General features: G+C 50.9%; 1 protein-coding gene across 1 annotated transcript; it reads right to left on the bottom strand.

The window, feature by feature from the left end:
• Positions 1-3,443: 3,443 nt before the first annotated feature.
• Positions 3,444-13,143, bottom strand: CDC42EP2 (CDC42 effector protein 2). Its single transcript, XM_006149886.3, has 2 exons — positions 13,040-13,143; positions 3,444-5,639 (listed from the first exon to the last, which is right to left on the bottom strand). Exon 2 carries the CDS (start codon positions 5,274-5,276, stop codon positions 4,641-4,643), a length of 636 nt encoding a protein of 211 aa, XP_006149948.1. The 5' UTR covers positions 5,277-5,639; positions 13,040-13,143; the 3' UTR covers positions 3,444-4,640.
• Positions 13,144-14,597: the final 1,454 nt, after the last annotated feature.

Here is a 14,597-nt window from a genome sequence, read left to right as displayed (position 1 = left end):
TCTGGCCTGAGTGCTTTGGGAAATATATGTGGAGGTCGTGTGTTTGCACTAACCAAGACCTGGCACTGTGGGCACTGTAGAGTGAACACAACCCTGGGTTGGTATGCCATCTTGGTATGTCATGGCTGCCTCGTCCTTTCCAGCTCTGGCCGTGTCTAAAGGTTATTGTATTGAGGAGTTCCTGAACATCCTTTGGTGGTTGCAGATAAAGTTGGAGGGTATAAGCAGACCAAGGAGGCTTTTTTTTTTTTTTTTTTTGAGAGGTTTTTGCCATAGGGGATGTGTGTTTGCCAGAGAGAGACAGAGACAGAAAGTGAGAGATCACCCCCCAGGGGGGATGGCCACGCCGCAATCCCTTCTCCTCCATTCTCCTCTCGGGATCTTGGGCACGCATACACACGTGCCCAGCGTGAGTTTAAGCTACCGGGTCCAGGACTCGAACTGCGGTCAACTACATGGGTGTCCAGTGACATAGCCATTATGCTAACTGCTGGTCTCCCAAGGAGGCTTTTTTGCTTCTGAAGAAACTTAAGGCCTGGAATGATGCATAAAAAAAAAGAGAGAGAGAGAGAAAGCCTGTACCTCTCAGCAAATGAGAGCTGGCAAGGGCAGAATGAGAACTAGTCTTAGTATCTATGCAGGAGGCCCTGCCTCAGCTATAATGAAGACAAGGGTATCACCCAGGCCTTCAGAAACATCCCTGGGTCACTCTGCTTAATGCAAGCAAGCCGAACATCCTGAAACGGAACAATCCTGCCTTGCCTAAGCCCTGAGTTCTTTTGTTACATCCCATAACCAATTTTATCACCTTCCATGTGGCAATTAATAAATGTTATCCCTCATTTTCTCAGCAACCCAAAAAGGTAGATGTCACTGACCTCATTTTATTTATTTTGTTAAATATTTATTTATTTAATTCCATTTGGTATTACTATTTATTTTTATTTATTTATTTATTTATTTTAATTTGACCAGAGAGAGACAGAAAGGGCAAACAAGAAAGCAAGCTGCCTAGTCTGGGACTCAAACTGCGGTCAGTCATGTGGAAGTCCAACACACCACCTACTGAACTCATTGACCTCATTTTAGAGACGTGAAAACCGAGTCTTACACAGGCCAGGTGGACCCAGCGGCCCAGGGTCCCTTACCGGGTGGGTCTCCTGTTGCTCACTCTTGTGCTTCAGTGCCTTTGTTCATGCATGAGCATAAGCTGTTGGCTTACATTTGACTAAAACAATCACACAAGGGGCAGTAGGTGGCGTGGCGGAACTGGACTCCCACATGTCCTACTGTGGTTCCAGACCTGGCAGCTTGAGGACCACTCCAAGCATGTGTGCGCTGAGTGTCCAGAATCCCAGAAGAATGGAGAAGGGATTGTGGCATGGGCATCCTTCCTGAGGGATGATATGTCCCTTTCCCTCTCACTGTCTCTCTCTGTATCTCTCCAAAAAGTGCACATGCCCTATGGCAAAAACCTAAAGAAAAAAAGAATCAGGGACCAGCAGACTCGCGGTTCAAGTCCTGGACCCGGTGGCTTAAACTCACCCCAGGTGCGTGTGCACGCATGCCCAAGATCCCAAGAGAAGAATGAAGAAGAGATTGTGGTGTGACCATTCCTCCTGGGGGGGGGGTGATTTCTCATTTTCTGTCTTTCTGGAGAATGCACACATGCCCTATAGCAAAACCTCTTAAAAAAAAAAAAATCACATTTGATCCCCCTAATATATACCCACACCACCTGCAGCCCTGCCTCCAGGCCTTCCTGATCAGTTTTCTTTGCAGTTTTTAGCATCTCTCTCTCTCTCTCTCTTTTTTTTTTTTTTTTTGAATTTTTGAGAGTTTTTTGCGTGCGCTCACCAGAGAGACAGAAAGCGAGAAATCACCCTCCCAGGGGGGATGGCCATGTGACAATCCCTTGTCCTCCATTCTCCTCTCGGGATCTTGGGCACGCACATGTGCCCAGCATGAGTTTAAGCCACCGGGTCTGGGACTCAAACTGCAGTCGACTACATGGGAGTTCAGTGATATGGCCATTATGCCAACTGCTGGTCCCGCTAGCATCATCTCTTACTTGTTTACAAATTTAATACTCTTCTCTCCACAAGAACTAAGCTCTGAGAAAGCAGGAACTGTATCGGGAGGATGGCCACTCCGCAATCCCTTCTCCTCCATTCTCCTCTCGGGATCTTGGGCACGCATGTACACGCGCCTGGCATGAGTTTTAAGCCACCGGGTCCGGGACGCGAACCGTGGTTGACCATGTGGGAGTCCAGCGACATAGCCATGACGCTAACTGCTGGTCCCAAGTTGCCAGGTTTGAACTGCCATGTGGAAGTTCAGTGACTTAGTCACTATACCACTGCTGGCCCCCAAAGCAGACATTCTTTATTAGACCAAATATATTGATATATAAGTAAGTAATGAGTCTTACAGGTTACTTGATCTTTGCCTCTTGAGAATTGAATACTCTCAACTTCCTGTTGGGTTTCTTAAGGATTTCTTGTTCATGGGCTTTCGGAAGGAACGTAGTGTCAAAAGAAAAATTTTTGATAGATCTGATTTAGGAAAGTTTAATCGAGCAAAGAAAGATTCAAGAATCAACCCCCAGAGCTAGTTCTGAGGAACTCAGAACAACATTTATGTGTTGGAAAAGGAAAGTGGCTTAGAGAAAACAAATGAGGGAAACAGCTAGGTTGATTAGTGTGGTGTTTGTCTAGTTAATCACATTTTAAACAGTGGTCCATATGTGACTGACTATAGCAGGGCTGCAGTGACTCAGCTATTTTTTTAAGGAAATGGACACATAATTAGATTTGTTTGTAAGGACTCAAATACATGAGTATGAAGGTCTTCTCAGGCCTGTGTAGTTTGGTTTAATAGTAGGTTGTATCATAGACTGTATAGAATGCTGTATACTTTTGAAAGCTCTTTTTCCCATTATCTCACTTAATCACTGCAAAAGCCCTTGGAAAGTATGTGTACTAGGTAAGACTACTTTGGTCGTGTGTGGCAAAAACCCAGTTTATACAAAGAAGTAATGTTTCAAGGTACTGGGGTTATCATGGAAGCCATTAGTAAGAAAGGGGCCTAGTTTAGACCAACTGGTATCAGAGCCTTGAACACATCAGAGTTTTTAGAAATGTCTTTGTTGGTATTTGAGTCTGTGTTTCTGAGTACAGAGCCTCCAGTGTTGCTTTTTGGGATCTCTTGACTGATTCGATTTAGTTTGGCTTGGGTAATGTTCTTTTCTTTATTGTTAGTATTTTTAAACCTTTAAGACCCAGATATCTTTTTTTTTTTTTTTTAATTTTTGAGAGTTTTTTGCGTGCGCTCACCAGAGAGACAGAAAGCGAGAAATCACCCTCCCAGGGGGGATGGCCATGTGACAATCCCTTGTCCTCCATTCTCCTCTCGGGATCTTGGGCACGCACATGTGCCCAGCATGAGTTTAAGCCACCGGGTCTGGGACTCAAACTGCAGTCGACTACATGGGAGTTCAGTGATATGGCCATTATGCCAACTGCTGGTCCCGCTAGCATCATCTCTTACTTGTTTACAAATTTAATACTCTTCTCTCCACAAGAACTAAGCTCTGAGAAAGCAGGAACTGTATCTGCCTTGTATCCACGAGACTTTGAGTCTAAAAATCACGTTTTCAAGTTATCTGCTTCCACACCTTAGATCTCAGTAACAGCCTCTGGTGGGATGAGTCTGACTGGCCTGTTGGGTCCCTGCCAGGCCCTGCCCGTTCTCCCTCGTGTGTGCTCTGAGTGCTCCAAAACTGGAGAAGCTTGACTCAAAGAACTAGGCCTGTGGTTATTCTTTGACTCTCGGGTCTCCCCTTACAGATGCCTACTGCCTGGACAGGGATTGAACCCACACCCGGCACAATCCTCAGTCTACCTGAGTTTGGTGACCTGACAAATGCTGGAATCAGTGTCAGGATAGCCATGACTGAATCAGGTACAACCTTCCTGAGGGAAAGGCCTGCCTTCCATAAGGCCCTCCGGGGTGGTCTCTCCCAGGTAAGCCCTGCAGCTCACGGAGACTGCCTGCCTTCGGGAGAAAACCTGGGCAAGGGCGCAGGGAGCTGAGCCACCGGTAGCAGCAGGTTTTATTGCAACCAGAATCCCCTGGTCATGTGAGGAAGGGACAAGGCAGGAGATGAGGCAGGACACCTCTGGCCACTGACACCACACTCCCAGTCCAACACAAACCTAAAGGTCCAGGATAGCCAGCCCAGGGCCCAAGTCCCCTGGTCAGTCATGCCTGCCTCTTTACCTGCCCAGAACCTGGGCCTCCGGTAGTGCCGAGGTGGAAGGACGTGAACAGAGCCCACTTCAGCAGAACCTTCGTCTGAGGAGAGGGAAGGAGGGGCGGTTGGTGGTGGGGGTCCAAGTGGCCGAGACACTCAGGGCGCTCTGGACTGACTTCTGCAGGAGTCCTCGGTGGGGTGTTAGGGAAAGCCATGAGGCGCACTCTGTCCGTTGGGGGAGGGTGAGAGGGAGGGAAACAAAGGTTCAAGATGAGCATCGCTGGCCGGCGAGCACACAGGTGGGATCCCAGGATCCCAGCTCCTAGGCCAGGGTCACGTCCACACCCTGCCGCCTGGCATCTCCCAAACTGGTCAGTGGCAGGCCTTATGTAGGGATCGGTACACGGTCCAGGTCCTGGTCCATGATCTGGAGCACGTCGTCCAGGATGGAGGGGCCCAGGTCCACATGCAGGGACAACAGGGAACTGGCGTGGGACAGGAAGGGCTCCTCTTCACCCCCTGAATCCGGGGTCAGCCCATTGCGGGGCGAAACCACCTCTGGAGTCCTCCAGATGTCTACACTCCCCTCCTCCTGCGGAGAAGGCTGAGGGGTCTCCAGGTGCAGGCGAGGGGGCTTGGGTGGGGCCTGGGTTGTGGGCAGGGTGAGGGCCTGGGGCCCTCCAATGACAGGCAGAGAGATGGCATTCTTGAGCAGAGGGGACAGCCCATCCGGGAGCTCCCGCCCACACACTGTGGCTGTGCGGGTGAACTGGAAGGGGAGGTCGAAGGTGCCATCCTCCTCAGGCCCCTCGATTGCTGTCCCCGGCAGGAGGTGGAACTTGCCCTGCAGGAAGGAGATGTCACCGAACATGTCGCTGCCACCACCGCTACCAATGTGAATGGTATGGCGGAAGTCCCCCAGCGGTGGGCTGATCATGTCCGAGGACAGCAGGTCCCGCAGCTTCTCCTTCTTGCCCTTGCGGCTGCTGCGTTTTAGATAGATGGGCACTTTGGTGGACATCGAGACCTTACCACCAGGCCTGGCTGCCGAGGCTGGACACGGGTGCCTGCCGAGACCACGGTGTCACGTCTCCTCCTCTCAACACCCTCAACCAGAAACACTCACTCTGGAGGGTGGCCGTCAACCCCTGAAACAGGCTGAAGGACCAGACTAGAATGTGGGATGTGACCGCAGTCGGTCTAAGGAAGCAGAAAAGAAAAACTAAAGATCAATGAAGTCAGAGGGTTGCGATAACATAAATCACTCTCTCTGCAACGGGTTCCGAACTCTCGAAAACCGGAGGCAGAAAGGTAGAGATCGTGCAGCCGCCAATGGTCTTTGGTCTTGTCCACAAGAACTTCTCCCTGGCCCAGCGCTGAGGACCTGAAACACAAAGATGGGGACAGGAGGACAAAAGTCAGAAGCATTAGTCTCATTCCTAGACACCCTCCAATTAGCCCTGGGAGCCCAAGTGAGACCACTCTCCTGAGGGGAGCCCTGCTGGGAGAAGCATGTCTTCACTATAGACCAACTTAGGCAACCAGCACCAAGGCCTTCCTTTTACATGGGGGAAACTAAGGCCTGGGACCCTGAATGACCGGCCCAAAGCCACACCCAAAGTCCTGCTCTGGTCTCTTCCTCTGGGTCCCTGGCTCTGTTTATCACCATCGCCTCGGGACACACTTCCTACTCTTACCTCTACTGCACATCAACTGTGCCCCACAACGTACCTGCGCAGTGGTGTGGGCTCTCACAGCTGGTCTCAAGTCCCCATCTGACTGAAGACAGAGAGCTCGTAACCTCCGTCTCTCCCACCCAGGCCCGGCCTAGGTTTTCAACAGTGCCTCATGGCTGACACCTCTTATTTGGCCCAATCGCGTCCCACCCGGAGGTGAGGTCACTATCTCCAAGTTTCCTTTTTCTCCTCCTCCAGGTTAGGAGTTCCTTAGGGATAGGAAAGGAATGTGTTTTGCTTTTTTCCATAGCGTATGTGTACTCGGTGAAGAGAGACAGAGGCAACGTGAGAGATCACTACCCAGGAGGTGGCTATGCCGCACGCAATCCCTTCTCCAGTCTTCTCTCAGGCTTTAAGGCATGTCCACACAGGCATGGGGATTATTTACAACCACCAGGACCAGGGCTTACACCACAGTCAGCCATGTGGGAATCCAGTGCCTTAATCACCACACCACCAGCAGGTGTGCTGGCCTAAGAAGAGGAGTCTTTTTTTAAAGAGGTTTTTGTTATAGGGCACATGTGCTCACCGGAGAGACAGAGACAGAAAGCAAGAAATCATCCCCAAGGGCGGATGGCCACTCTGCAATCTCTTCTCTTTTCCTCTCAGGATTTTGGGCACACACACACACACACCTGGTGTGAGTTTCAGGTTGCCATCACGTGGGAGTCCAGTGCCTTACACTATGCCAGGAGAGGAGTCTTATGGGGGGGGGTGTCTTCAAAAAGTTTATGGAAAATGAACTGTAATAAAACTAGACATGAATTTTAAAATGTTTTTGCATCAAAATAAGTCACGATTCCATTTTCCCACAAACTTTTCTGAGGTCCTCTTCTGTAGTTTCTGGCTCTCCTCCCTGCCCCGATACCTAAAGAGAAGGTGGAGTAGGGAGTGCCAACATTTGGGGGAGCTCTCCTCTGTATCTGGAATTCCCTCGAGTTCTTTTTTATTTTTATTGCCAGGGAGCACATGTGCTCACCAGTTTATTGGGGAGAGAGAGAGAGAGAGAGAGAGAGAGAGAGCGAGCGAGCACTCCCTAATGGAGCATGGTCATACCGTCATCCTTTTCCTTTATTTCTTTCAGAATTTTTTTAAGAATATTTAATTTTGTTTATTCATTTTTTTAAATTTTTTAATTTGACCAGAGAGAGACATACAGAGAGAGAGAAAGTAGAAAGCAAGTCACCAGGTCTAGGACTCAAACTGTGACTGGCCATATGGGAATGTCCAGCCCCTTAACCACCACACCATCTGCTCGCTCCCATGAGTTTAAGCCACTGGGTCTGGGACTCGAACCGCAGTGGACTACATGTGAGTTCAGCGACACAGCCATTGTGCCAACTGCTGGTCCCTCAGAATTTTTTTTCTTTTGCCAGAGAAATATGGACACAGAGAAGAAAAGTGAGAAAGCAGCCCCATGGTGCATGGTTAGACCTCAATCCCTTCTCCTCCATTTTCCCCTCCTTTTGGGATTTTAGGCAGGTTGGTACAGGTACATGTGCCCAGAGTGGTTTTCAAGCCATCTAGGTCCAGGAATAGAAACATGCAGTCAGCCATGTGGGATCCAGCCACCTTAACCACCATACCACCAGCTGGCCTATTTCCTGTATTTCTCCAACCCGTCAGGATTCTGGGTTCAAACGCACATATGCCCAGTGTGTTTTTCAAACCACTAGGGCCAGGATTTGAACTGCTGTTGGCCATGTGGAATCCAGTTCCCTATGTACAGTACTAAACTGCTGTACAAAGCCAGCCCTCTTCTGAGCTCTTTTTTTTTTTTTTTTAGAGGTTTTTGCTATAGGGCGCGTGCGCTCGCCAGACAGACAGAGAGAGACAAAGAGACAGAAAGCAAGAAATCACCCCCCAGGGGAGATGGTCACACCGCAATCCCTTCTCCTCCATTCTCCTCTCGGGATCTTGGGCACGCACACACATGCGCTCGGCGTGAGTTTAAGCCACTGGGTCCGGGACTCGAACCACGGTTGGCTATATGAGAGTTCAGCAACATAGCCATTACGCTAACTGCTGGTTCCCTCTTCTGAGCTCTTTGAAAACACATTTTATGGGGCCAGCAGTTAGCGTAATGGCTATGTTGCTGAACTCTCATATAGCCAACCGTGGTTCGAGTCCCGGACCCAGTGGCTTAAACTCACGCCGAGCGCATGTGTGTGCGTGCCCAAGATCCTGAGAGGAGAATGGAGAAGGGATTGCGGCGTGGACATCCCTCCTGGGGGATGACTTCTCACTTTCTATCTCTCTGTCTCTCTCTGTCTTTCTGGTGCACGCGCCCTATAGCAAAAAAAAAAAAAATGTATATTAATCATTACAACCACCCTACTATCACTCCCATTTAAAAATTAGCAGTCTCTAAGAACAAGAAAAAAAAAAGAAAAAGAAAAAAATAATTAGAGGTCTCAGGACCAGCAGATGGTATAATGGTTACATCGCTGGACTCCTATGTAGTCGACCACAGTTCCAGTCCCAGACCTAGAGACTTAAACTCACACCAACACGTGTGTGTGCATGCCCAAGATCTGGAGAACAGAATGGAGGAGAAGGGATTGCAGCGTGGCCATCCCCCCGGGGGGTGCTTTTTCGCTTTCTGTCGCTCTGGGAAGTGCATGCACCCTATAAGAAAAATCTCTCAGGGCCAACAGGTGGCGTGGTGGTTAAGGTGCTCAACATTCCCACATGGGCAACCATCCTAGACCCGGTGGCTTGCTTTCTCACTCTCCCCACCCTCTGTGTTTCTCTCTGGTCAAATTAAAATAAATGAATGAATAAATACAGTTAAATAAATAATTATTATAAAAAAGGAAAAGAAAAGTCTCTCTTAAAGAAAAAGGGGGTGCAGCAATTAGTGCAGTGATTAACATGCTGGATTCCCACACAGCCCGCCGGCGGAGAGGTATCAGACATAATTTCCATAAGGCATTGCAAAGCGAGAGAAGCAAAACACAGAAACGTAGTATAACTGATGCCTTAATCGAAAGCACTGACTACCTCCCCTGCCCCTTGAACATGCATTATACACCTACATACATATACACGTAGGTCTGTATAGGAGTCTGTGCTATATAAGAATGAAGAAGATTCTGGAAAGTCAGCACTAGGTTATCATACGGGCTACCTTGACTTGAGGTGGGGAGCAAGAATGAGAATGTGGAGTCACTGATATGAGAGGAAAGATGTCCTCAACAGAAATGATGTGGGGCTAGCTCTGTAGCCTAGTGGTTAAGCGAGCTGGATCCCATATGGCTGACTGTGATTTGAATCCTGGCTCTGGCAGTTCTTGTTTTTTTTTTGAAAATTTTTTTTTTTTTTGAGGAGTGGGCACGTGAGCTCGCCAGACAGACAGAGAGAGACATAGAAACAGAAAGCGAGAAATCACCCCCCAGAGGGGATGGTCATGCCGCAATCCCTTCTCCTCCATTTTCCTCTTGGGATCTTGGGCGCGCACGCACGTGCGCCCGGCTTGAGTTTAAGCCACCGGATCCAGGACCCGAACCGCAGTCGACTACATGGGAGTCCAGTGACATAGCTATTACACTAACTGCTGGTCCCTCATTCATTTATTTTTAATTTGACCAGAAAGAGAGACAGAGAGAGAGAGAAAGTGAGAAAGCAAGCCACCAGGTCCAGAACTCGAACCATGGTCGGCCATGTGGGAGTGTTCAGTGCCTTAACCACCATGCTACCTGCTGGTCCTGGCCCTGGCAGTTTTAAAAACACGCTAAAAGCATGTGCATGTCCCAAATCCTGACAGGATGAAGAAGGCATTACGGCATGACAGTGCTCCACTGGGGGATGCTTTCTCCCTCTCTCTCCCTCTCTCTCTCTCTCTGTGGTAGGCACATGCGCCCTCTGGCAATTAAAAAGAGTTAAAAAGATCTGTAATATTTGGCACCATTACTACGACATAAAATACATATATGCATATGATCTATGTAACTACGAAAGGGCAGTTGCCCAAATGTTGATGGTTATCTCAGAGTGGTAGGATTTCAGGTCAACTTTTCCTTTTTGTATTTTTTTTTTTTTTTTAGATTTTTTCCATAGGGCACATGCGTTTATTGGAGAGAGACAGAGAGAAAGGAAAAGTGCAAAATCACCCCACAATTCTGTCCTGCAATTCCTTCTCTTCCATTTTCTTCTTGGAATTCTGGGCATGCATGCACATGCACCCAGCATGCTTTTCAAGCCGCTGGGTCTGGGACTCGAAAAGAGCAGTCAGCCAAGTGGGATCCAGTGCCTTAACCACCATGTCACCTGCTGGCCCTTGTTCAGACTTTTATAAACTCAAATTCTTAATAATAACTGTGTATTATTTATATGCACATATTATTTATACAGTCAGGAAAAAAGCTATTTTCTTTTCAAAGAGTTTTTTTGCTATAGGGCGTGTGCGCTTGCCAAAGAGAGAGAGACAGAAAGCGAGAAATCACCCCTCACCCCCGCAGGGGAGATGGCCATGCCACAATCCCTTCTCTCCATTCTCCTCTTGGGATCTTGGACACGCAAGTACCCACACTCATGGTGAGTTTTAAGCTGCCGGGTCCAGGATTTGAACTGTGGTCGGCCATGTGGGAGTCCAGCAATGTAACCATTTCAGCCATCTGCTGGTCCCGAAAAAAGCTAATTTTAATGTGGAAAAAACAAATACACTATAAGGGGGTGTCATACTGTTAACAGAAAAAGGAAAGGGAGCAAGGATTCCCACTGGTTCCTGGGGCGGGGAGGCATAGAGGCCTGATTGGCTGATCATGGGCCCAGATGTAGAATCAGCATGAAAGACAAAGAAAGAAATGTGTCCAAGGTCACCTAGCCAGTAAAGGCAGGGCCAGGATTGAAGCCAGATGAGCCCACCCTCTCCCACTGGGCCCCTCAGGGTCACCCAGAGGCTAGCAAAGGAGGCTTCTGCCAGTCCTTCTGCCCCCTTCTTCCTCCAGGACAGTGAGGGGGAGAAGGAGGGAGCTGGCAGGGGGGATTAGGAAGGAGAAAGGAAGATGCAGGAGAGGCAAAATTCCAGCCCCATTGCACTCCTACCCCCCCAACAGCCCAGGCCCTCACTCAGGAAACCCCACCCCAGGACCGGACACCCTGGGTCAGTAATGCTGAGCTACAGACATCTTGCTCCTCCCACAGCACCTGCAGCTTGACAGGAAACAAAGGAATGACTCTCCAGCGGTGGAATTCCAGCTAAGCCTGGAAGGAGCTGGGGGAGGCACCCAAGGTCTTTCAATCCCATCACTCATTCATCCAGGATCCACCATGCCAGGTCAGGGAGGGGGGCATGCTGACAAACATCCAGTCTGTCCCCTTGACAGGTGAGACAGCCTGGGGTGGCTTTTTCTCCCTTTTCAGTCTTGGGAAGTGGGGTTGACTGGTGGGATTTTCCAGGGCCTTGGCCCGGTCCTCCTCCAGCCCCCACCCCATCACACAGGAGCGCCAAGACAGCCGGAGTGTTTCCACAACACAAATCGGGCGTCCCTGACAGCTGTCTCAGCAGCGCCAGATGTACCCACCCAATTCCAGATGTGGGAAGAACGGACACTAGGGAAAGGGTGGGACCGGCATTGACCACTCAGGGGAGAGCTGGGAACTACAGCCAGGGAGTATTCCTGTTTGGCAATGACAGGACCCCAGGCTCCAGCCTGCCAAGCACATTTCCCATTTCAATGCTCCCAGTCACAGCAGTGTCATTACTGCTTGCTCTTGACAGAGGATGAAGCTGAACCTCAAAGATGGTAAGTAACTTTGCCAAGGTTGTCCAGCAGGTCCTCCTGACTCCAGTGCAGCAGGCCAGGCTAACTTCCACAATCTGCTTGGGCAGCAGGAGAAACAGGCACCTAGCTAGGAAAAGACACCTCTCCTCTCTAGGCCTCATCTTCCCATACATGGGCTGACAAAGCCACTCTGAGGGCTGCCGTAGAGTCGGCTGCTACAGTGCAGGTGGCAGTGCCAATGTATAATGACTAGCTCAGTGTGTCACTGTGGGCTCTATTGTGCATTCAGCAAACCTCTGCAGAGCTTCCTCACGCACTTTGGTTTTTCAGGGGCAGTGCTTCCACGACCAAAATTCCACGAACCCTCGTCCCAGGCGTCTGCCTTCTCCCGCCCACCCTGACACAGCCAGCGCCGAGCCCTCCTTGCCAGTAGTGGTGTATCCCAGGGCGCGGGCGCGCAGCAGCGCCCGGCTCCGCAGACACTAGGTGGCGCGCGCGCTCCCGCTATTGCCCAGTGTCCCCGAGGAGACCAAGAACACATGGGGTCTCCTGCGTGCTTCGGATCAAGGCAGGCGACCCCCAAGAAGCTGTGTGTTCGAGTACAAGATGCAGGTTGTCTGCGGGATCTTTATCTCTTGTGGGTTTCTGGTTTCCCAATCAATCAAAGGGACACTGGGCGATAGGAGACCCCGTTCGGGTCTTCAAGCTCTGGGAGGAGCCTCCCACCGACTTTCCGGCCTTGGCGATGTCCGAGTGTCCGCTCGGCATAAATCCAGAGCTCTGTCTTGTGGGCTCCTCCCTTCCCGCGGGTCGGACTCCTTAGCTCTGGCTCAGGATCCGGCGCCGACCCCTCCCCACCCCCCCCGAGGATCCGGCCCCGCCCCCCCCCCCCCCCCTGCCCAGGCGCAGCCCAGCCGTGCTTGGATCCGTTTCAGGGCACCCGTGGCCGCATCTAAAGATAGGAGAACATCTCATCATCGGCTAAAAATACGGCCCCTAGTCCTGGTGGGGACTCTGGGCGGCGGTAGGGCGCTACCGGGTCCCGGGGAGTGGGGCGGGGGCTCGGACATAGAATGGAGGGCGGAATGGGAAGATCCGGATTTGGATGCGCGGCGCAGAGCGGGTCGTAGGGAGACGGGTGGGGCTGCAGTGACCAAGATGCGGCGGGAAACCCCATCGAGCCCCAAGCGCCTCCAAAAAGACCTGAGCGGAGGTGAGATAGGGGCTGGGGCGCGAACAGGGGTGGGGCGCCACTGGGGTGGGTCTCTCCGAATGGGCCCGCGAAACCGCAGAAGGGCTGCAGAATCCCGGCCCAAACTCACCGTGAGGAGCGCAGACAAGACTCGCGGGAAGCAAAAGCTCCGGAGCTGGACCACAAGGCAGTGGCACCCGAGCCGGGCTGAGAACTTGCTGTACTGACTGTGGAGCCTGAAGCGCCGCCCCCGGCCCGCAGAGCCAATGCCAGGGCCGCAGCAACCAAGCTGCGTCCACAGCCCCGCCCGTGCCGGGCACCGCCCAAAGCTCTCCCTTCGGAAAGGAGTCCGCGTACGACTGCGGCGTGCTCGTTAGGGTCGGGTTCTGGCTCAAGCCGCTGCGAGCCAGGCTGAGTCGGATGCCTGGGGTGGGCTCCGTGGGCTCCGGCTGAGTCAAAATCCTCGGTTCTGGAAGAGCCAGGGGAGCGGCGGCTGGAAGAATTGATAGAGCGTCCTTGCACCGGGTCCCTACCAGCAAGCGCTGGGTCTCCTCGAGGGCAGTATATTCAGTGACTACCAAGGGAATGAATGAAGTCTTGGTCGCGCCTACGTTCAAGTATTACAAACTTACTGGCGCTTTGAAGAATTTACAGTCAGTTAGAAGAAAGAGTATTGGGGCCAGCAGGTAGCGTGGTGGTTGGGGCCCTGGGCTCCCACATGGCTGACTGTTTCAAGTCCTGGACCTGGCGGTTTGCTTCTCTCTCTCTGGTCAAATTTAAAAAATGGTAATGATGAATAAAATTAAATGAAACATTGAAAAGAAAAAAGAAAAAAGAGTATCGAGTGTGAGTATATACAGAGAGAGAAAGAGGGAGAAAACAGGTGTGTAACTTCGGCACACTTGTACTTGTCAGGCTGAGTGGCTCCCAGAGTGAGGGTGAGTCTCAAATTTCGACTGGTTTATTCATTCATTCATTCATTCATTCATTCATTCATTCATACAGTACCAGAAACATTGATTGAAGGGCCAGCATTTCACCAGATGCAAAGACCTTCACCCAAGACACAAGCAGGAACCAACTCCAAAGCTCCTCAAAGAGGTTCTGGGTGGGGAACCAGCAGTTAGCGTAATGGCTATGTCGCTGGGCTCCTACGTAGTCGACCACTGTTCGCGTCTCAGACCCGGTGGCTTAAAACTCATGCTGGGCGCGTGTGCGTGCGTGCTCAGGATCCTGAGAGGAGAATGGAGGAGAAGGGATTGTGGCGTGACCATCCCCCTGGGGGGTGATTTTTCGCTTTCTGTCTTGTCTCTATGTCTCTCTCTCTGTCTGTCTGGCGAGTCCACGAGCCCTATAGCGAAAACCTCTCCAGGGGAAAAAAAAAAAAAGAGGTTCTGGGTGAATGAGTTGAGAGCAGCAGAGGCCCTCTGCCCCCCAGGTGACCAGAGTCTGCCCAGCGGAGCTCCCCTTGTTGCTCTGCCTCTTTTGCCTTGTCCCACATCTTAGGAGTGATTTGTGCCTGGTCCTGGGTGGGTTCTGCGAGCACCTGGGGAGCCACTTCCTTCTCTTCACTCATAGATGAGACTGTCCCTTGGCTAGGGCCCACAGAATCCCTGGAAGGTTCTGTTGAATGTACAAGAACAGTGTGTACACACCCAGAGTCGCTGTGGGAGCCCTGCAATTAATAT

Source organism: Tupaia chinensis, unplaced genomic scaffold (genome assembly GCF_000334495.1).
Source record: "Tupaia chinensis unplaced genomic scaffold, TupChi_1.0 Scaffold000273_1, whole genome shotgun sequence".
In the NCBI taxonomy this organism is placed as follows: domain Eukaryota; kingdom Metazoa; phylum Chordata; class Mammalia; order Scandentia; family Tupaiidae; genus Tupaia; species Tupaia belangeri.
This window is presented reverse-complemented; position numbering and strand designations above follow the sequence as displayed.

What these genes read in the sequence shown, in the direction of transcription:
- CDC42EP2 (XM_006149886.3), bottom strand. Translation starts at nt 5,276, where the DNA reads ATGTCCACCAAAGTGCCCATCTATCTAAAACGCAGCAGCCGCAAGGGC.